A 24,986-nucleotide genomic window follows, 5' to 3' on the forward strand; every position below is an offset into this window, starting at 1 on the left:
TAAGCAATACTTTGTCTTTATTTGAGTTGCAAGTCAGCAGTTAGAATTGAAGGAAGTACAGGAAGATGATTTAATGTTAAATCTGGTGTGAGACAAGAATGTACATTATCCCCTCAGTTATTCATTATCTATATGGATCACATTATGATGGAAAATGGTATTAAACATGATATCAGAATTGGAGATGTTATACTTCTAAATAAATCCGCTTAATAAATCTTGCAAAACAAGTTTGCAAGATTCCCTAACTAAATTGAATAACTGTTGTAATAGATATGGTATGAAGGTTAGCAATAAAAAGACAATTTTTAGTGAAGATGGTAAATTAAATATGGAAATAGACAACAGAATCAATAAAGCTGGTATTGTAGGAAATAAATTGAATAAATTCATATGGAATAAGAGAGAAATTAGTCGGAACACTAAATTAGCTGTATACAAGACAGTGTTCAAACCAATTTTAACTTATGGTTCTGAGAGCTGGGTTAGAAATAAAACACTTGACCAAAGACTAGAGACCGCTGATATGAGAGTCCTGAGAAAGATTATAGGCATGAACAGATGGCATCAATGGCAATATCATATTAAAAACGAGGATATTAGGAAAGAACTCGACATTGTCAGCATCCAGGAATGCGTTAGCAGAGCTAATCTCAGGTGGTATGGTCACTTAAACAGAATGGGTGAGGAAAGATTAGCAAACCAAGTGTTCTCTGCCAGGTTGGCAGGAAAACGACCCAGAGGAAGACAATAGAAAGACAACAGATATATAAAATCTGATAATGATGTTGGAGTCTTGACAAGTAACAGACTGATTTGGAGGAAAATTGTAGATAGGAAGTTAGTAATGAGGTAAATTTTTCATGAAGTACTATCATATCCTGTACATCACTTGAGGGAATTTGCTGATGATGTTTTCTATTGTTGTAAAGTTGGTATATATCATGATAGAAGTTTTTAATTTTTTTCATCAATATGACTTATTGTTAGTACATAGACTTGGACATTCTTGAGAGTGTACTGTTTTAAGATTTGGAAAACAATACTTTATATACAATTGTATGCATCATATGTGCAATTACACTGTATTATAATGAATACATAGTCTGTAAGCTGTAAGTCACCATTTAAAATTGAAAGAGGTAGAGGAAGATGGTTTGATGTTAAATTAGGTGTGTAAAAAAGGTGCATTTATTTCCACTGTTATTATCTATATGGATCGCATTATTAAGTAAAGTGTATTTAACCTGATATCAAAATTGGAGATGTTAATGTCAGCTCTTTGCTTTATTTGGATGATGTTACACTTCTAAATAATCTGCTACAAGTCTGCAAGATTCCCTGACTAAATTGAATAACTGTTGTAATAGATATGGTATGAAGGTCAGAAATAAAAAGACAAAGACAATGAAAATAAGCAGAAGCATTGATAATATCAACTGCATTCTGAATAGAGAACCTATAGAACAAGTGAAGCATTTCAGCTACTTAAGCACAATTTTGAATGAAGAAGGTAAATTAAATATGGAAACAGATAACAGAATTAGTAAAGCTAGTATGGTAGAAAGTCAGCTGAATAAATTTATATGGAATAAGAAAGAAATTAGTCAAAACACTAAATTAGTTGTATACAAGACAGTATTCAAAGAAATTTTAACTTATATATCTGAGAGCTGGGTTAGAAATAATACACTTGGTCAAAGACTGGAAACCACAGTTCTGGGAAAGATTAGGATTCCAGAATGCGTTAGCAGAGCTATTCTCAAATAGTATGGTCATTTAAATAGAATGGAAGAAGAAAGATTAGCAAAACAAAATGTTTTCTGTCAGATTGGCAGGGAAAAGATCCAGAAGAGGACCAAGATGTAATTTGATTGATACAGTAAAAAGTGTCTTAAAAGATGAAATATAATCAAATTTCTGACATGTACCTGCAAGGTGCATACAGGATATTAAGATAATACTACATGAAAAACTTACATCATTACTAACCTCTTGTCAACAAATTTCTTTCAAATCAATCTATCTGTCAAGTGTTCAACATTATCAGATCTCATATTTCTGTCCTCTAAGGCACTTTTTACTGTATCAATCCACCTATCTTGGTCTTCTCTTCCTCTGGATCGTTCTCTGCCAGGTCTTTGACAATAATATAATTAATATAATATTTTAAGAGCCTGTGTAGCTCAGTGGAAGTGGTGTTTACACTCCTTAGTGCTAGACAGCCTGAAGAAAGAATCATGAGTTCGATTCCAGTTGCCAGCTAGAGGAACTTTTTTTAAGCCTTTTTTCGACTGGTTCCTGAGTTAGTTGATCTGTGGTATGGCAAGCAGGTTTTTTTTCCTGGAAACTCAGGTTTTTGTAATAAATTCAAGAATATTGACTATAGAACCTACACTATTTTCAGACCACGAGATGGTAGCACTTGTTAGCCATATCTTCACTGCGTATGACTTAATTAGTAAGCCTTGGGCTAGCTATCTCTGACTGCCTACCAGTGGAGACTGAACTGCCCACACAGGCTCCAAAAGTTAGATAGGGCTAAAATGGCCTCACCTACTCCCTATACAGGAATGAAAGGTATTAGCTCATTTATATGTATTTATATATGGTTTTATTTATTGGACTAATTTTGTGAGAAAACTTAACTAGCTAGGTAGTTAACAGTTAATTTCTGACAAACATTAAATTAAAAAAGGCAAGAAATTATTTTCTTATTTAATCCTTTACCCAAAGTGTAAGCAAAACTTGTGTGTTTAGTGTCTTCACGACTAGGGTACTAGTATATAGAAGCTAATGACTTCACATTATATGCCTTAGTAATGCAAAGCACACATCCTTTCAAGTGTGTATAATGCTATGTATTATAAGATGGGTCACTACCTGGACCAGGCTCAACCTTCATTGAGGTCTCATCAATAGGAGTCAGAGCCAGAAGAGAAAAACAAGGTTTCTGAAAACAAGAAACAAATAATGAAGAAGTCATATACATCACATATACAAGTAGTGAACAGGTGTCATAACTTGCTTAAAATACTCTGAATTAGAGGTAGTTGTTGAAAGTTTTTCACTTCGCGATAAATTAAATTAAAACTTCACACAAACTTTCTTTGCTTACTTGGATAGAGGATTAAACAATATAATTTTTTGGAATTTTTAATTTATAACCAAGTGAGAAAAACTTTCAACAGCTTATGACAAATGTGTTATAAAGCAAACCCAGATCAGATAATACTAATAGCTACTTAATTTATTCCAAGTTCAAATATAAAAGGTAAGTGATAAGTACTCACTGGGCATGTATCTTTGCCACCCTCTGGCAATCCACCTACACAAAGTATTCCATCAACATTTTGATTTTTTGGAAGATAAGAGAAGAGTATCTTGCAATTTTCCTTTGCTCTGATAGGCAGAAGGAGCTCATGAAGTGCAATGCCTATTTGAGTACCAGCTGTGAGAATATAATTTTCAGTTACTGTTTATTTTGCAATGGAAGCTCATTAAATGAACTAGAAATAACATGTATTTTCAGGATTTCTGCAACTAATCAACAAAGACTTTAATAGAAAAAACTCAATACTTACTTGGACTGCCTAGCCCAACCACAGTAGCCATTTTTCCAATGAAATCATGTTCTGTTTGATTTTCTGCTGGAAGACAAACTACTGTGACTTCATTTACATCTTGATCCAGCTGTATGAGGGCTATTGCATTTTCCATAGTCCTTTGATCATAATCTGCATGAATTTTAATCAACTTGATACCATAAGATGTTCCATCTTTATCACTGTGACCTCCAATTTGCACTTTAAATTTTGAAAGGCTGTAATAAAAACCACTTTTAGACTATCTGATGCAAAAAAGTGATTTAAAATCATAGCACTTTTGTGAATATTATCACTGTTTATTGATAATAAACATGTATGAAGGCTATTGCATGGTCTATAGCTTAAATCACTGCACACTCAAAAAAATGAACTTACTCTGCATCTTGTAAACAGTAGACTGCAGATGTCAGAACATATCTTGAACTGATTAGTGATCCTGTACATCTTTGCCTGTCAGTTTGTTTCTGATTTTCAAGTATTTGTACCTGTAAAGAAAAGCAAAATTCAGTCTTGACTTTTAGTCACATCAAAATGTATCATTGTTTAATAATAGATTCAATTTAGTTCTCTCTCTTCCATGTGAAGTTGCCATTGGAAACATCAAACTACTCAAAACACAGTTAAAACACATTTTAACTTAGCTATAGGGTCTATAGCTAAGCAGCAAACTGTGAATGAGTTTAAGAGAAGGTATAAAGGCTAGTGTGGGTGATGTATAGCCTCCCTTGAAAAGTTCTCATCTCTCTGGAAGTGTAATAATAATAATTGTGAATGGTATATGGAATTATAATTATGAATCGTATGCCAGCGGAGCTGTGTGAGGAGAAGGGAGTACAGTTTGTGAATGTATGACATACGTTTGAGGGAAGAATGAAATTATACAAGTGATGGGTTGCATTTGAATGGCTTCGGAGTTAAGAAAGTGTTGCAGGATGGAAGCACAGCGTGTGATGCATGCAAGAGATGAAGTGAAAAATCAGGAGTGGTATTGAAGAGACAGAAGTGCTTGGGAGTGAAAACAGTAGTAGTGTGAGAGATGAAGAGAGAGAGAATGCACGAGGAATAGGGAAACAGGGGGGGGGGATCCCGGGTGGACAGGGAGACATGGTATAAGGGGAGTGGATGTTGAAAGTGGTAGTGAATGTATGTATGAAGATGGAGTCTATTGTGATATGGGTGGGGAAGTGGACACTGAGCAAACATATGTGGTAAGTGGTGATAAAGGTAATTGGGTAGGTGTGGGAGAAATCACAACCAACAAGTGGCTTGGATAAGACTGGTTATAGATCTAAAAATGAATTATAGTGTTTGTTTACAAATGCCAGAAGTATCATAAATAAAGGAGATGAAATGGTTTCAATGATTGAGTTTATTCACCACAAAATCATTAAAATAAGTGAAATATGGTTGAATGAAGATATTCTAACAGGAATAGAAATGGAAGGATACAGTATTTTTTCACGATGATAGAAAGGACAGTAAGGGAGGGGAGAAAGTGCTGCTGCTGATAACGGGAATTATGTCCACATAAGGTACACATAAAAGAGAGAAATAGTGGCAATGGTTATGAGGCAGTGTGGTGTAACGTGGAAGATGACAGGAAGTCATATTTGGTAGGATGTTGCTATAGGCCTGGAAATTTGGAGGGTGGTGATAAAGAAATGTATAAACAACTTGGATTAATGAAAAAAGGAAGGGTAATTATTATGGGTGATTTCAATAATGGCAGTACAGATTGGAATGAAGAGGTAGCATTTGAGAATAAGGAAAATGAATTTCTCATGTTCTTGAGAGATAACTATCTCAGGCAGCATATAAAGGAGGGCATGCGAGTATCGAGAGTTTTAGATCTGTTCATTTTATCAGAGGATGTAATTGTGAGTGGAATTTCATACTTTCCTCCAGGTTGGTGAAAGTGATCACCTGGGTTGTGGCTATCAATATGCAGACTTTTGTGAGGAAAGGGTATATGCGAAATCAGCGAAGGCCCGAGTAAATTTTTGAGTGTGGGCAAGGTTTTTTTCCTACCCTTCAGTCGAAATTGTATATGTATATATAAAAATCATATATATGTATATAGTGAATAAATAAATAAAATATTTGTGTGTTTATTATATAACGAGTACATAATTTTAACACAATTTATAAATATTACATAAATCACATCGAATATGACCAAACAAATATGAAAAAATCTAAATTAAGAATTAACAATTTTAATTATTTAAAAAAAGAAACCTTTCTAGCTTTAATTTCGGCAAAAGTTTTTTAATACTATTTCTAGATCTAATGTCTCGGCTATGTCACTTTCAATAGATAAAGTGGCTAAGCCATCTAATCTCTCTCTCTCTTGGGACATTGTGGACCTCGAGTAATTTTTAATAATTCTTAATTTAGAAAAACAGCACTCTGCACTTGCAACTGTAGTTGGGATTGTTAAAAGAATTTGCAATGATATGTACACATTAAAAAAAAGACATCATCATTATCAAATTCCTGCCAAGTACCCTCAAGAGGTGTACAGGATATGATAGTACTACATGAAAAAAATTGCATCATTACTAACTTCCTATCTACAATTTTCCTCAAAATCAGTCTGTTACTTGTCAAGACACAAACATTATCAGATCTTATATTTCTATCATCTAAGGCACTTTGTACCTTATCAATCCACCTATATCTTGGTCTTCCTCTGGGTCATTTTGCTGCCAACCTGGCAGAGAGCACTTGTTTCGCTAATCTTTCTTTGCCCATTCTGTTTAAAGTGACCATACCACCTGAGATTAGCTCTGCTAACGCATTCCTGGATGCTGACAATGTCAAGTTCTTTCCTAATATTCTCGTTTTTAATATGACTGATGCCATCTGTTCATGCCTATAATCTTTCTCAGCACTCTCATATCTGCAGTCTCTAGTCTTTGGTCAAGTGTTTTACTTCTGACCCAGCTCTCAGATCCATAAGTTAAAACTGGTTTGAATGCTATCTTGTATACAGCTAATTTAGTGTTCTGACTAATTTCTCTCTTATTCCATATGAATTTATTCAATTGACTTCCCACCATACCAGCTTTGCTGATTCTGTTGTCTATTTCTATATTTAATTTACCATCTTCAGTAAAAATCATGCCTGAGTAGCTGAAATGTTTTGCTTGTTCCACAGGTTCTCCATTCATAACACAGTTGACATTTTCAATGATTCTGCCTATTTTCATTGTCTTTGTCTTTTTATTGCTGACCTTCATACCATATCTATTACAACAGCTATTCATTTTAGTTAGAGAATCTTGCAGACTTGTAGCGGATTTATTTAGAAGTATAACATCATCCGCATAAAGCAAAGAGCTGACATTAACATCTCCAATTTTGATATCATGTTTAATACCACTTTCTTTCATAATGTGATCCATATAGATAATGAATAACAGAGGGAATAATGTACATCCTTGTCTCACACCAGATTTAACATTAACCCATCTTCCTGTACTTCCTTCAATTCTAACTGCTGACTTACAACTCAAATAAAGACTAAGTATTGCTTGGTATAATGCCCCATTGACACCATATAACTGTAGCGTATTGAATAGCTTCTCTCTTGGCACCCTGTCATATGCCTTTTCCAAATCAACAAAACTTAAATACAGATCTTTGTTATATTTCCATGCTTTCTCGACTATTTGTCGTAAAGTGAAGATCTGATCATGACAGCCTCTATTTGGCCTGAATACAGCTTGTTCTTCACCAAGCTTTTCTTCAACAATTCCTCTCAACCGTTTCTCAAGTATACTGGCATAGATCTTGCCAAGAACAATCAGTAGGGAAATACCTCTGTAATTCTCACATTCAGTTTTATTTCCCTTTTTATATATGGGTACTATGAGAGCTCTACTCCAATCATCGGGAATTCGTCCCTCTATCCAGGCTTTCTGAACTATGCAGTGCAGCCACTGTAAGACTCTTATACCACGATACTTCAGCATTTCTGGTTGAATATCATCTACTCCTGCTGCCTTTCCACATTTCAAGCCTTTGATGGCTTTTTCAAGTATGGATATATATTCCTGACTGCAGCCTGGTCACTGTTTTTTACCACTGTGCTGTCATCACTGCTTGTTTCATTTAGCAGTTTTTCAAAGTAATTACTCCATACTTCAAGGATATCTTTTTCTCCTGTTTTAATGTCACCTTTGTCATCTCTAACTCCTTTTATAGCCTCTTTCCTCCATTCCTAATCTTCTTCAACAACCTCCAGAATATTTTCCCACCTTCTTGATATTTATTTTCTATATTCTTGCCAAAGTCCTCCCATGACTTTTGTTTAGCTAGTTTTACACACTGTTTAGCATTCTTGCATTTGGCTCTGTATTCTCTAAGAGCACAAGCTGACTTATTTGACAGGAACTGTTGATATGCTTTCTTCTTTTCCTTCACTGCCTCTTTAACTTCCTGTGTTCACCAGGGAGTTCTGATTTTTTTATCCTTGCAAACAATTTCACCACATGCCTCTCTGGCAGAATCAATCAATGTTTTCTTCAGAGTTTGCCACTAAATCTCCAAGGTTTGATTCCTGTTCTCAAACTCTTTCATTTTTTCTTCAATAATCTTTGTGTATTTTAGTCTGCAGTTCACATCTGAGAGCTGCTCAACTTTTATTCGCTTTAAAACTTTCTTACATGTTATTCTTTCAATATGAAATTCAATTTTATCCTGCTCAAGAAAAAGACTTATGCAGTTATTTGCACAAATATAATACAATACTTCTTTGGGAGAATAATTATTTGATATCCTCCGAGACAATATTTTTAATTCATGTAATAAATCTATTGCTGAAATATCTTTTTAATCACAATCAGACAGAACAATTTCTAAGAAATTGTTCTGTCTGATTGTGATTAAAAAAGAAACAAGCTTTTTTTTACTGTATCATTATCAAATTTTAAGTTACCAATGTTAAAGAGAAACCCAAAAATCGATTCATATTTATTTAGCTGTTCAAATCTCTCAGTAATTGATGTTACTGCTGAATCAAGAATTACATTAAAAAATTAATTTAAAAATGTCACTCAAAATTAATAATTGATTCGTCAATACATACATAATCAAATTGAGTTTTTACATGTCGAGTTCGTGTGCTGTCGTTAGTTGGGAAATCAGCATTTAACCCAATATTTAGAGCAAAGTTATGAGCTTGGTGCTTAACTTCCAAAAAATTCTCTTCTGTATGATGTTAAGAATTTTTTCGTGACATCTAATGATTTCAAGGCCACTGCAATATTGCATGAGATATTTTGCAATTGTTTGCTAGATGCATTGACTTCACTTAGAATGTCATACCAAACAAATGTGCCAAATATAAACTTGAAAGAATTAATTTATTTTGCTAATGAACTAGCTTCTAATTTTGTTTTAATGCCTTGTTGCTCAATTAAGCTGTCACCTTCTGTGATCAAAATTAAAGCTTCCTGTATTTCTTTTACTTAATTTTGTATTGCTTTTACAGATTCAACATGACTTTCCTGTTGCGTCATGCATAAAGGTTTTGAAGTAAAATTTTTGATGTGGTTTAGAAGAACTTCCCATCGATGACTTGATGAAATTATAGATTGACTGAATAATGCCAAAAAATAAAACCTTATCTACATTGCAGCTTGCTGCATTGCTCAATACCAAGTTCAAGGAATGCATACAACACAGAACAAAAAATGCTCTAGGATTTTTGTTCCTTAAAAGTGCTTGTACCCCTGCATTCTTCCCCTTCATATTTGACCTGTTGTCATATCCCCGACCATGGATATTTTGAATATTTTAAGTTTTTTTCTTCTAATAATTTTAAAATTACTTCAGCCATACCACTTCCTGTTGCATTATTAATTTTAATAAAATCTAGAAATCTTTCCTCTATTTATATAATATCTTGGGTTTCTTCATTTTTTTCTTTTATAGAAACATATCTTACGATTAAGGACATTTGCTCCTGCTGCGAAATATCAGTGGTGCAATCAACAATTATTGAAAAATACTTAGCATTCATTATTCTAGATACAATTTTTTTTAAATTTCGTTACTCAATATATTAATGATTTCGTTTTGTATACATTTCCCTAAATAATGAACATGAATTTCATTGTTTTTGTGTGTTTTACATGTTTTTGTAATATGCTGTCAAATTTGGCAAATAATTCAATCAGTTTGAAAAATTTTCCATTATTATTTGTATATATAGTATCTGAACTTCCTCTGAACGTTATGTTTTCTTTTACAAGAAATTTAATAACCGATATTATGCGTTTTAAACCATGCAGCCAGTGTTCTTTTTCTTTTTTGAGTAATTTTAGCTGATGTTGATCAACTGTAGTTTCATTTTTTAAACGCTTTTCCAAATCAATCCATTTTTCAAAATTATTAAAATGTTCTTGAGATTTTTCGTGGCACTGATGAACTTGGGACATATGTTTCCAATCGTAATTTCTTTCCGAAATTAAGTTCATAGTTTGAATATTAGAAAATAATTTGCAGCAAAAACAAAATACTACATTTTTTTAACTAACTTCAGTAAATTAACCAAGATCTTTTAATGGTTTCTCCATTACTCAAAATCCTATTATAATGCGATACACGAAAACCTTTATTATGTTCATCGTGTGGAAAAAAAAGTCTCTTTTGATTCAGCAGGAAGACCTTGTTTTACTAATATATCAATTATAGAACTGGACAAGTTTGGCCATAAAGCTGGATCGTCAAAAAGCTCGTAATTTAGTGTTGAGGTATTTGTATTTGAAGTCGAAGCTATTGGATGTTTCTCAAGAGCCTGATTATCATCTAAACACAAATTCGAATTTTCAGACTCATTGTCAGTGGGGGACTCCACAGGAATGTCGCTTTTACTGACTCTTGTTTCTGATAATTCCAAAAATTTCCGCAATTGATTTTCTTGCTGAGCTTGAATCACTTCTCATTCTGCTTCTTTTCTCAATGAAATTGAACCTAAATAGGTTTCTGTCTCAGGGATTATCAAAATAAAAATAATTATTTGGAGCTTATATAATTAGAATAAAATACAGTTATCTTTATAAATATGTATATATAAATTTAATATTTTTTAAATATATGATATATCCAATTTAATTTTTTTTTGCCTCCAGTATAATTGTAACATAAACTCTAAGTTTTCTACCCTTTTACTTTTCCGCCTGAGGCATTCGCCCATTCTGTTCCTGCCTCACGCCAGGCTTGTGTGAAATTATACGGCTGGTGATTATGACAAGCTTAGGAGATAGACTGGAGTTATAGCATGGAATGAGTTGAGCAGTAAGGGAGGGGCAAGGAAATAAATGCTGTTTGGGAACTGACATAGAAATACATAACAAAATCGATGTGTGAATATATTCCAAAGGCTAAATAAGGTAGGTGTAAAATGGATGAATAAGGTACTCTGGGGGTAGTACAAGATGAATAATGGTAATAATCAGTTACTTAAGAGTATAAAACGAGCCAGGAAAGTGACTCAGTAAGGAAAACAAAAATGAGGTATGATGAGAAACTGGCAAATCAGATGAAGAAAAACACCACAGAGTTTTTTAGTTATGTGGCAAGTAGAAGGAAGAATGATCATGGTAAGATGATGTTAATGGAAGAAAATGGTAGAATGGTAACTGTTGCGGAAGACATTGATGAGGTATTCAGTGATCATTTATAAGGGTTTTTCATCCTAACCAGGGTGGTATCAAGAGGAACTTAAGTGCAGAGGACATAGGAAAGGATAGCTTAATTGTGAGTGAGAAGGAGGTATTTGAGGAAATAAATAACCTTCATGTCAATATGGCAATAGGATTTGATGACATATCACCATTGATCTTAAGGGAATGTTCCAGGCAATTGGCAATAGCACCGGCATGCCTTTTTAATAAGTCTTACAACAGCACAGGTTCCAAGGGAATGGAAGGAGGGGAAAATTGTTCCACTGCATAAAGATGGCGATAAAGCTGTAGCTTCAAATTATATGCCAACCTCTATATCTGGAGTTGTGGTGAAGGTACTGGAGAGATTGGTGAGAAGTAGGAGACAGAAATGGGTTGATAAGAGCGGTATTCTCTGTTGTTATGAGCAAGGCTTGTTAAAGGCAGATCATGTTTCACTAACTTACTTATGTAGTACAACAAAGTGACAAATACCTTGGACGAGGAAGATGCATACATAGTGTACTTGGATTTGGCAAAAGATTTTGATAGCCTGCCACATGACAAGCTCTTGAATAAAATGAAACAGATGGGATTGGATAACAGACTTCTGAATTGGATCAGTGACTGGCTGTCAGATAGGTATCAGAAAGTTGTATATGGAGTTACAGTATCCCAAAAGAAGGTCACTAGTGGTGTACTGCAGAGGTCAGTTTTGGGACCATTGTTGTTCCATTTGTATGTTAATGATATTGGAATGGGTTTAACTAATGATATACAGCTGTTTGCAGATGATGCAAAACTGGGGAGAGCATTACAGAGTCAAGCAGATGTTATGGTCTTACAGGAGAACTTGAATAGATCGCATGTAAGACCATATATCGAACAACTAATTCCCTTCCAACTACTAACCACGCTCAAACTTGCTTAACATTTTGCATGAACCATTAATCGCAGAGGAATTTAAGGCACGCTTGGACGAGCATTGCGTGCAATAGTGTGTACCTCCCATGATAAGTCTAATTCCACGGAAATCAGATGCTGATAATAATAATAACAACAATAATAAAGATTGCATCAGGACTGTAGAATATTAAGTATGAGAACAGCTTGAGAGAACTTGTTTGCAGAGCCTAGCATATAGGAGGAAAACAGGTGACATAAGTGAGACATATAAGTTGGTAAGAAGAGATTATCAGATAGATGTAACAGATACTTCAATGTCTTCCAAATATTCACGTGGTGGTAGAACAGGACACCGCATAAGTTCAAGATGAAGTATGATAGGTATTAGAATTTGTAGAATGAAAGGACTTTCTAAAAAAAGTCTAGCAACTATAGAGGCATAGAAATAATAGTACTAAATAGCCCATTACTTACTACCCAAGGCCATGAATTTGGAACAGCTTCTGTACCTCCTACAATCCCATATATTCCTGAACTTTTCTTTGGTTTCTGTCTGGGATCAAATTGTAAATCAGGTCTAACACCACATTCTGTAAAGAACACAGAATACACTGTAACAAAATTCTGCTCTCTTTATCAAATTTTTCATGCCATGAATACTAATCATAAGTAACAGAAATTTACTCAGAATTAATTAATGAAAGTTAGTATAAGCAATGGTATTCTTGTTACGTACGTATTATTTTTATTACTAATCTAGTGTCATTTTCTGCATTCAAATTAGTACAGTACAGGTCCAGAATTAATACACACACACAGGTATCCCTCGATGTTACTGCGTATATCAAAACTGCATTAATCAAATCTAATAATCAATGGTAAAAATTACGATCCGTCCATGATTGATTAATGTATTAATGCTGCGTAGGAGGAATGACGTCATAATGCTCACGCCACGAGACCACATGATAATTTGCTTGAGGACTGAGTGCAATCCAATACCAATTACATTTGAAAAAATTTAAGCCCCTACAAGCGATGCAGACGAAGAGACCATTGACCTCTTCTGCAGGGATCTGAATTTAGCCAAAGATGCAATAAGAAAAGAGACATTTTGATCCTTAAGGGCGATTTTAGTGCAAACGTTGGAAAAAAGGATGGCAAACCACAACAGCATAATCCTGGGATGTCCCGGACTTGGCACCCAAAATGAAAGAGGCGAAAGATTGAAGGACCTTTTTTTTGTATAGAAAAAGAACTCTCTTTAAGCAGCAGAAATGGAGACTATACACCTGGAGGTTGCTTGAAGACAGAAACAAGGAACCAACCTGATTACATCCTCAATAACAAAAGATGTGTGTGTGGTGGGGGGGTCTATGACGAAAAAGGTTAAAGCATTTTCCAGAGCTGACTGTCGCGCTGATCACCAACTCATCATTGAGTATGAAAATACATTCGAAAAAAAAAAAAAAATAGCATATCCACCTAGATTGCACTTTGCAGGAATTGCTGAGACATATAGCTTTAAAGTGGAAAATAAATTCTAGAACTAGGCAGTTATGCTGATGAAATGACCCCCAGAAGAACTTTGCAATAAAACCAAAATAATATTACTGGAAACTGCAAAATCAATGTTGCCCAAAAAATCCTAAATGAACACACCCTGGATATCAAATGAAACTAGTTGAGAAAAGATGAGAAATAAAGTCAAAAGGACTTTTAACGGAAGACGACTGGCAGAGCTATAGCCAGTTATCCAAGTTATCAAAAAACTGGGCATTAAAGATAAAAACAACTTTATCAACAACACATGCAGAAAAATTGAAGATCACTCAAAGCAAAATCAAAACGATGTCCTATTTAGTAAAATAAGGCTGTTGAATAGAAAATTTAAATCAAAGTATTCAAGTATAGATGTTGTCAACAATTACATCCAATGGACATCCTTAATAGATAGAAAGACTATTGCTCAAATCTATACAAAGATATTTCAGTATCATTCAACAAAGTAAACACCAGAGACTTCCATAAGGAACCTAGAATTTTAAAGGAAGAGATTGAAGAAGCTCTAAAAAAAATCTTAGGAGAGGGAACACCACAGCTCAGGACCTAACTGAAGAGAATCTTTTGCATGTCTAGGATCAATAGGAATCAAAAACATAAGAAAAATTTGTAATAAAATCTGGGAGACAGGAAACTGGCCTGAAGGAATGCAATAATTATAGAATTATGGCCTTGATCTCATGCAAACAAAATTCTTCTCAGTTTTATAAAAGAAATACTGAAACGAGCAAAGACTTCCTGCAGAACAGGCAGGTTTTAGAAAAGGATGTCGAAGCAGAGATCAAATTTCTAATCCAAGTAACTTGGCTGAAAAGGCTCAAGAATTTAATATTCCCTTGTATGTGTGCCAATGCATCTCACTATGTCAGGAGGGAGGACCTGTGGAAAATTCTAAACAAAATGTGCATCCCAGAACTCTTAATACACCTTTTAAAACAACTGTATGAGAGGAATCAGGCAGCAGTGAGTGAAAATGGACGGAAAAACATCTTAGTAGTTCAACGTTAAGAAACATGTGAGAAAAGGTAGCATATACAATCTATACTGATCTATACAATCTGTGCAATACATTTTCAGAAAGGCTTAATGGACACGATAGTGGTTTATCAGTCGGTGACTAAAAGAATCACCTTAGGTATGAGGGTGGTCTGAAAAGTTCTCAGCCTAACAATGAAAAAACGAATTCAAAATTATTTTCATTTTTCAACTTAATCTCCCTTAAAACTAATACATTATTCCAGTGAAGCTCCAGCACCATTATCCCATCCCTGTAGTGGTTCTCGGTAAGATCTGCAATCATCTCTTGATCCGAAGAAAAATGCTGACCAGCAAGGAAGAGTTTTAGTTTTGGGAAGAGATAGAAGTCAGAGGATGCCAAATCTAGGGAACAGGGTGGATGTTCCAACAATTTATAGTGCAGATCCCTTAATTTTATCATTGCCACTTTGTGGACAGGTGCATTGTCCTGATGAGAGATGATTTTTTTCTTCTGCAAACTAGGTCTTTTCTCACGAATTTTTTCATCTAGTCTGGTTAAAAGATCGGAATAATATTCCCCAGTTATTGTTTTATCCTTTTCAAGATAATTAATAAACAAAATGCCTTTAGCATCCCAAAACACCGATGCCATGACCTTTCCTGCTGATGGAACTGACTTTGTCTTCTATGGCGCTAAACAACCGGCTTCTGTCCACTGTTTTGACTGCTATTTAGATTCTGGTGAGTAATTATGAATCCAAGTAATAAATCGACGCACAAAATTAGTTTTATTTTTGTTAAAACGCTCCAAGTACTGTTCAGATTTTCATGCGAGTGCGTTTTTGATCTGCTGTGAGCAAGTATGGCACCAATCTTGCACAAAGCTTTTTCATATGCAATTCTTCATGCAAAATATATCCTACATGTTCTTTTGAAATGCCTATAGTCTCAGCAATTCCATGCAGTTTGACTCGATGGCCATCCAACACCATATTGTACACTTGATCAATGATTTCTGGTGTTTCACTTTTTGGACGTCCTTCATGTGGATCATATTCAAGGCTGGTACAGCTGCACTTGAACTCAGCAGCCCATTTCTTAATCGTCAAAAACAAAGGAGAAGAGTGCCCATAAACTTTTATGAAATTCCAATGAATTTCTTTAGTCGTTAAACATTCGTTTACAAAGAATTTCATAACCGCACGATACTCAATTTTATCCCTTTCAAGGGATACACACAACACTTTTGCTTCAGAAAGATGTATAAAACTATTTGACCATTCTAACTATTTGATAGAATGTCCTGCAATTTCACGTGGATAATTATGATAGATGTACCAACTTAGAAAACAAATCTTGCTGCTAGTGTTGCCATCTATGGTCGAGACCGAGAATTTATCAGACCACTCTCGTAGATAATGTACATCCTTGTCTGACCATAGATTTAACATTAAACCATCTTCCTGTACTTCCTTCAATTCTAACTGCTGACTTACAACTCAAATAAAGACTAAGTATTGCTTGATATAATGCCCCAGTGACACCATACAACTGTAGCATTTTGAATAGCTTCTCTCTTGGCACCTTGTCATATGCTTCTATCAGATCTACAAAACTTAAATACAGATCTTTGTTATATTCACATGATTTCTCAACTATTTGTCATACAGGGAAAATCTGATTCCGACAGCCTCGATTTGACCTGATTCACCAAGCTTCCCTTCCACAATCATTCTCAAGTATACTGGCATTAATCTTACCAGGAACACTCAGTACAGAAATACCTCCGTAATTCTCACATTCAGTTTTATTTCCTTTTTTTATATATGGGTACTATGAGAGCTCTACTCCAATCATCTGGAATACGTCCCTGCATCTAGGCTCTCTGAACTACGCAGTGCAGCCACTGTAAGACTTTTATACCTCCATACTTGAGCATTTATTATTATTATTATTACGGGCAACTCCAGGGAGTCGACAGACTCGTCGAGGGAGGCCCTAACATCATGTCAAGAACAACTATTCGACATTCACCCAGTATCTATCATACCTCGCCTTGAACTTATTCACAGTCATGGCACCCACAACAGACTCTGGCAGCTTATTCGACTCATTCACTACTCTCCAAATAAAAAAACCTAGCACTAACACCCTTGTTAACCACACTCTTACCAAGCTTCCATGGATGGCCCCTTCTCCTCCTACTACCAGTCCTATTCTCAAAAATATCTTCTGAATTAATCTTATAGAAACCCTTCAGTAATTTGAATGTCTCAATCATATCACCACTTTTCTGCTTATCAAACAATTTCTGCAACCCACAAATCTTCAACCTGTTCTCATAAGGTTCATTCCATAGACCTGCTATCATCTTGGTCACTCGTCTCTGGATCCCTCTACCTCCTCCCCATCAAGAAGAAACCCTGGCGCCCAGATATGGACACCAAGGTTTCAAGGCTCGATACAGAGGAACAATAACTTGTTTCTCTCTGTTTGTTAAAGTATTTTTCAGCAACCAAGTGAGTTGATGAGCTGATTTAGCCACTTTTGCAATGTTCCCCCTAAACTTCAACTCCCTATCCACCAACACTCCCAAATCTCTGTCTTCATCAATCTCCTGTAATACGGCTCCACCAATGTGATATACTGCTGCTAATCTTTTCACCCCAAAATGCATAACATTACACTTTGCCACATTCAAATGACATCCATTTTTCGTAGTCTAGTCCTCCAAACTATTGCTCTACCCAACTTTGCATCATCGCAAATAAGATAACACTTCCTCTCAGATCCTTTCCTATATCGTTAATGAACAAATTGAAAAGTAATGGTCCAAGAACAAAACCCTGTGGCACACCACTAGTCACAGGCCGTCTTTTAGACTCTAGCCCTGAATAAACCACTCTCTGATATCTCTCCATCAACCACCCTCCTATCCATCTCACCAACCCTATATCCATCCTCATATGCTGCAGTTTACTGATTAGAATCCCATGTGGTATCCTGTCAAATTCCTTGGCAAGGTTCAGTAGAATCACTGTTAAACCATTACCCTTATCCAGTTCAGCCGTCACTGTTATAAAACGTGAGTAAGTTACTGAGGCATGATTTACCCTTCACAAAACCATGTTGTCCCCTATACAGTATCTCATTTTCATCTATGCAATCCTATATTTTTCTCTCGACTAATTTCTCCAAGACCTTGACAACGATTCTTGATATGCAAATCGGTCGGTAATTTACAATAGTAGTCTTGGAACCTCCTTTATGCAGTGGAACTATTTTCCCCTCTTTCCACCCCGAGACTCAAATTAAACAAAATGGTCAAGGGCACTGGCCGCTTCATGTATGACACAAGCTGGTATACCATCCAATCCCACAGATGTATTGACATCGAGGTTTTGTAATAGACTATTCACCTCCACTTCATTCACCACAATTCCAAATAATCTATTGGTTCATTCATTCCTGCAATGTCACCATCTAGATGATATACTCTTGCAAAGTGCTCGCTCAGTAATTCAACTATATCAACTGATTCAGTTACCTCCCTACCATCAGCATTATACATTTTTTCTTTTACTTGCAACATATCGAAAAAACTGTTTGGGATTCTCTTTAGCCTGCATGGCTAATGTTCTTTCATAATCCGTTTTTGCTTTTCTTACCACACTTGTTACTCTTTTGGCCTGCGCTTTATACCTTTCGTGTGCCTGCAGGTCACCTTTCTCCTTAAATTTCCTCCATAGTTGTTTCTTTTTTTGCAGCTCAAGATTAATGGTGTTATTCATCCATTTAACCCCAACTTGATTTATTATTAGTACTCTAGTTATAAAGTCAGCCATTGCTGTATGCAAAAAATTCTTAACCGCCTCCCATGCACTATCAACATCTAGCTGTTGCAGTTTTACATGCCATGGCACTGAAACAATCAAACTCCTAAGCTTGTCATACTTACCAGCCCGATAATTCCACATGTCCCCAGTCTCAATTGTAAATCCCACACCTTTAGCCACCTCCCAAATCAAGACTCTATGATCACTCTCACCAATTGGTGGCAACGTGGTCATATTCGTTACAGCCAAATTCTCAGATGCAATTACTAGGTCAAGCACTCTCTGACCCCTAGTATTTTCCATTACATGTTGTTGCAGATAGTTATCCCTTAATAACTGCATAAAATCCAATTCCTTCCTCCCATGTGTCCTCTCCTTCTTCCAATCAATATTACCATAGTTGAAATCTCCCATAATAATTACCCTCCTTCCACTCATTTCTGGTTGAATATCAACTGCAGCTGCCTTTCCACATTTCAGTCTTTTGAGGACTTTTTCTACTTCAGGTATGGATATGTATTCTGATTGCATGTCGGGTCAGTGTTTTTTATCATTTTTCTGTCCACACTTCTAGTTTCATTTAGCAATTTTTCAAAGTAATTACTCCTTGCTTCAAGGATATCTTTTTATCCAATTTTCATATCACCTTTATAATCTCTAATTCCTTTTACAGTACTCTTTCCTCCATTTCTGAGCTTCTTCAACAACCTCCAGAATATCTTGCCACTTTCTTGAAATTTATTTTCTATGTTCTTACCAAAGTCTTCCCACCATGACTTTTGCTTAGCTAGTTTTACACAGTGTTTAGCTTTCTTAGATTTGTCTGTGTATTCTCTAAGAGCACAAGCTGACTTGTTTGCCAGGATCTTTTGATATGCTTTAATAATCTTCACTGGCTTTTACAGATGTTGTACAGATCATATTTCATGTTGGATTACACTATTAACTTAGATCGTTCTCAATGCAATATTCTATCTAATTAGATTAAGCTTGTCAGTCTTGTAATTTGCATTATTGATCTTTAATCTATTTAAATGTTAGATGTCCTCCTTTTTTCTAGTCTGTTGATACAGCAAATGGGTCAGTGAAATCATAAATTATTATTCTATGCACTTTATATCTTTCTACAAACTTCCATCAAATCATGATCATCATCACTGCCCATAGGTCCAATGCCCGTTGGTGCCTGATGTTTGTTTCACAATTCTCTCTGTCCAATGTCAGGTGACTCAAATCCTTCATACTCTTTCTACACCACTGTTTCACATCATTTATCCACTCTTGCTATCCTCTTCTATTTTTACCATCTACAGTACCAAGCATCAAGATTTTGATCTTTCTACTGTTATCCATTTTACAGATATGTCCAAAAAAACTTTAGTTTCCTTTGAAATATTTTCTGCATTAGATTTTCTTTTGCAGTTAACTTTGCGATACATTTTTTCATCTGTCTTTTTGCACTTCTCCAATTCATTAAATCTTTCTATAACATGTTTTTTTCAATATTTGTTTCACAGAGTCTTTGAGCATTTCTAATCTCGCAGCCATAGACAGCACTTGGGAATACACGTTTCCAGCAGTCTCAGCTTTATGGGGAGGCTCACTGATTTACTTTCATATCTTGTCCATTGCAGTAGGTTTACTTTGGCTTTTGTTATCTGAGATCTTATCTCTTTTTTACAGTCTAAATCATGTGTCATGTTGATGACTAGGTTTGTAAAGTTCTTAACCTCTTCCAGCTGTTGTCTCTTAACCTTTATTTGCTTTTCATCCTGTTCTTAATGAATATCATTGTTTTTGTTTTATCGATTGTTCATTTTCAGTCCACGTTGTTTTCTTTCTTCACTTCGCTTCAGCACTGTTGGATTCTGAATGAAGAGAAATTAAAGTTATTGATATTTCTTTCAGAATCCAACATAATCTTCCATATCATAAGCAAGACTTGTAAATATTGTATGTCTCTTACTTAAACTGTATTACTCATATAATTGCCCTGAAATTTCTTTATTACTAAATGAAGGCATGATCTTAAATAACTATAATAATTTTTTTATTTTTCATTACTGTATGTAAAGGTATAATCTTATGTAATGCTTCTGTTTATGTTTTGTTTTGGTTGTTGTCATGGAGACAGAGTTAAATTTAGATAGCGCGAGCTTAGAACGTGAGCTACGGTATTGGAAGCAAAGAATTAATATGAGCTGAAGTGTGAGAACCGATTTTGGCGGGAAGAAGAGTGGAGGTATATAAGCAGAAAGCAAAAGTATACGGAAGGGGCAGAACCACTCATGACAGTGCGGAGAAGAGGGAAGGAGGGAGCACTCAGGACAGTAGGGAGTAGACGAGAAGAAAATTTAGAGGCAGCACGAAGTAAAGTAAGGGGCTGCAGTGTCAGGAATTATAGTGCTGTAATTACATTAAGAAGGGACCGGGAAATGTGCTTAGAGGCAGCACGAAGTAAAGTAAGGGGCTGCTGTAATAGGATTAATAAAGGATCAGGGGATTAATAAGCAATTTAGAATTATTCTACTGAGTTCTAGAATTACTTCGTATTCCAAAGTCATTTTAAAGAAGGATTGTGCAAAGCTGAATTTGTTATATAGAAGCAAACATGGAATAAGTATTCTGCCTTATTGCAAATGCATGAAGATTCGTGAAGCACGATGATTAATAATTCAGTTATCATTGAGAAGATTTCTTTTGAATAGTGTTGCTTCAGAGTGATAAGTGAATACAGTTTTAAAATGTGCCCACTGTGAATCTGATGTGCTAAGGATTTAACCCGGTAAGAACAATCCAATTTTATTGTATTTCTGAGTGAAGATGTAAGGGTAGACTCCTCCTGTTGTATCCCAACATTAACTGTGGCATTTTGCTGAGATTAGCGGAAGTGGCATTTTGCTGAGATTAGCCAAAGTTAGACGCTTGATAGTTTTCCCCTTGAAGTAATAACTACCGCCATTAATGAATTTAGAGTTTGCTAACTGAGTGATAACAAGTGAAGATATAAGAGTTAGCACCTCATGTTATATCCTACATTAACTGTGGTGTTTTACTGAGATTAGCCGTAGTTAGAAGCTTGAAAGAGTCCCCGCCCCTTGAAGTGATAACTGCCTCATAACAGAAACTAAGTGTTAGCTCCATCTGTTGTATCTTATATTAACTGTGGCGTTTTGCTGAGATTAGCCGTAGTTAGAAGCTTGAAAGAGTCCCCCCCCCCTTGAAGTGATAACTGCCTCATAACAGAAACTAAGTGTTAGCTCCATCTGTTGTATCTTATATTAACTGTGGCGTTTTGCTGAGATTAGCCAAAGTTAGAAGCTTGAAAGTATTTCCCCCTGAAGTGACAACTGCCTCATGACAGAAATTAAGTGTTTGCTGACTATGTGATAAATTAAAGAGTACAACTGTGAAAACAATTACTGAGAGATTCTGTAATATTGGACAGTGTGATCCATTTTAATTATTAGGAAAACTATAGATTTAATGACTGAATGTCTAATGTCTAAATCTATGTGAATGTTACTACCATTTGAACTAACTTATATGCATTATCTTGTTTTCAGAGTTAAGCTTATGTACTTGTCATATAACCCTGCATTAAATATTTTGTTTATTTGATTTCAATTTTGTGTGTGCCTGATTCTCTTTCATTGCACCGTTCATAAAGATATCGAACCATGCAGAAGCCTTAAATGTTAATTTTAAACTCGGCCTGTATGAATAATGAGATTGCTTAAATTAGTTGATGATTGATTCTAGTATTTTGCATAGACTAATCTGAATATAGGGTGGCGCAGTATAAATATAAATTTCTCTATTTTTTGATTAGTAATCAACCAACAATTAATTAATTTAAGTAAGAATAGCATTCTAACAAGATGGCAGATTCAAAGCCAGGAAGGATGTAGGATGTATAAAGGATGTAATACACGATCCAACAACGTTGCTTTCTTTCTTCACTTCGCTTCAGCACTGTTCTTTCGAGTTCCTCTTCAATAATGATTATGTTAAATATTATGTAATCACAAATAGTCTATTTTTGTACTTCGAATTGAAATTCTCCTTAAATTAACTTTTATGATATCCACTGTTCTTTCCAAAAGCATGATAAGCATGCTTGGGAATATCGGGGTCTCCTTGTCTCGTGCCTCTTGGTGTCCAGAACAATCTTCCTATTTCTCCAGAGTTTCTTGCAGCAGCTACTCAATTGTCATTGATGTTCTCCAAGAGATATACCAGGTTCCTATTTACTCCATAAGATTTGACTAATATTTGGTGCACAGTACTTCTGTCTCTTCTAAATCCTGTTTGCTCATCTTCCAGATTTTCTTAAATTAGTTCCCCTATTCTTTCTTCTAATATCATCATAAGTATTTTTCCCACACAGCTCACAGAGCTATCATTCTGTAATTACCATCAAATGTACCACATACTAGTCAGAAAAATTTTGGAATGATATAATTCTGAATAATATAAATACATTTATGAGATACAAGGAAGTTTTTTTTAAAATAGTTGGTGCATCCAGGACATGGTCTTCCACCAAGATTTTCATATGTAGCAGTGCTTAAGGGTCAAAGCTGTATAACTGAGAGGAGACCTCAACATAGGCTTTAAAAGAAGGGCTGGCAATTTGGGATTTAGCCGACCAAATTGTATTCTTATTGGTTTTAACCACAGTATAAAATAAATGGTACATTAGAGAATTTCATGCTGGCTGGGGCACTGCCAGGTTAAACAACCCCCCCCCCCCATTGTTGTCACCAGGGAACCAGTGCGAACAGCGAAAATTCAGGTACTGGAAGAACAAATCCTAAAACACACTGCAACTCAACATTACCAGAGTTCAAGATTGGTACTATCACCATAAGAAGCCTGAATGGCAAAGAAATGGAGTTAGCTGAGGAATTGGATAAGTACTGGATTGCACAATAGGGGTGACTGAAACAAAAAAGACAAAAATTGGCAAGATCTTTCTTAACAATAAATACAAAATGTTATATTCAGGCAATGACAATCAAGGAAAAGAAGGGGTAGCCATAGTATTTAATACTAAATACGAGGCGAATCTTCTTGAATGGCAGGCAGTCTCAAGTAGAGCGATATGGGGAAATATCAGAATTTGGAACTGGACAATGAGACTTATTTGTGCCTATGGTCCCACAGAAGGTTCTAATAAGGTAAAAGTAGAGGAATTTTTTGAGGCTTTAGAGAAAGCAAGTGACACAATGAAAAAGGAAAAGTTGGTCCTTGTTAGGGATCTACATAGCAGAGTAGGAGATGATTGTCAGACACAAAAATATTTTGGGAAAATTTGGAGAAATGAGCAAAGCTAATGATAATGGCAAATACCTGTTGGATTTCTGCTCAGGACATGGACTGGTTATTATTAACACAATGTTTGAACATAAAAATGTGCACAAATTCACATGGAGAGAGGAGGCAAGGAATAAGAAAAGTCTCATGGACTATGTTATTGTTGATAGTGATGTTTTCTCCCTGGTGCAGGACACTAGAGTGTAGAGGATTTGAAACTGGAAGTGATCACCATTTAGTTTTGAGAAGAATAAAATTCAATTTCATATTGAAAAGAAAAACATGTATGCAAGTTTTTAAAGCGAATAAAAGTTGAGCAGCTCTTAGATGTGAACTGTAGACTAAAATACACAAACATTATTCAAGAAAAAAAGGACAGTTCGAGAATAAGAAGCAAACCTTGGAAATTTAGGGGCAAGCCCCTACGAAAACATTGATTGATTTAGCCAGAGACGCATGTGGTGAGGTTGTCTGCAAGACTATTCAAAACACTACAGTTGTATAGTGTCAATGGGGCATTATATCAAGCAGTACTTAGTCTTTATTTGAGTTGTAAGTCAGCAGTTAGAATTGAAGGAAGTATGGGAAGATGGTCTGAAATTAAATCTGGTGTCAGATAAGGATGTACATTATCCCCTCTGTTATTATCTATATGGATCACATTATGAAGGAAAGTGGTATTAAACCTGATATCAAAATTGGAGATGTTAATCTCAGCTCTTTGCTTTATGCAGAGATGATGTTATATTTCTAAATAATTCGCTACAAGTCTGCGAGATTCCCTGACTAAAATGAATAACTGTTGTAATAGATATGGTATGAAGGTCAGCAATAACAAGACAAAGATGATAAAAATAGGCAAAAGCATTGATAATATCAACTGCATTCTGTTGATTTTACTTGTTCTATAGAGAACCTATAGAACAAGTAAAACATTTCAGCTACTCAGGCCCAATTTTTAATGAAGATGCTAAATTAAATATGGAAATAGACAACAGAATCGACAAAGCTGGTATGGTAGGAAGTGAACTGAATAAATTTATATGGAATAAGAGAGAAGCCTACACAGTGTTTGAACCAATTTTAACTTATGGATCTGAAAA

The 24,986-nt window shown here is 35.3% G+C and overlaps 1 protein-coding gene across 2 annotated transcripts in view; it reads right to left on the minus strand.

Moving 5' to 3' along the window:
* LOC150098348 (clotting factor B-like) overlaps positions 1–24,986 on the minus strand; it is a 63,537-nt gene that overhangs the window by 17,980 nt on the left and 20,571 nt on the right. For both annotated transcript variants that reach the window (XM_090405567.1, XM_090405568.1), the window contains 4 exons: positions 12,662–12,777; positions 3,984–4,093; positions 3,585–3,823; positions 3,294–3,451 (listed from right to left, as the gene is read on the minus strand). In XM_090405567.1, coding sequence (XP_090261693.1) covers positions 3,294–3,451; positions 3,585–3,823; positions 3,984–4,093; positions 12,662–12,777 — 623 coding nt within the window. The remainder of the gene's footprint in view (positions 1–3,293; positions 3,452–3,584; positions 3,824–3,983; positions 4,094–12,661; positions 12,778–24,986) is intronic.

This window comes from Typopeltis vanoorti, chromosome 15, assembly GCF_054136105.1.
Source record: "Typopeltis vanoorti isolate ZY-2024b chromosome 15, IOZ_Tvanoo_1.0, whole genome shotgun sequence".
NCBI lineage: Eukaryota > Metazoa > Arthropoda > Arachnida > Uropygi > Thelyphonidae > Typopeltis > Typopeltis vanoorti.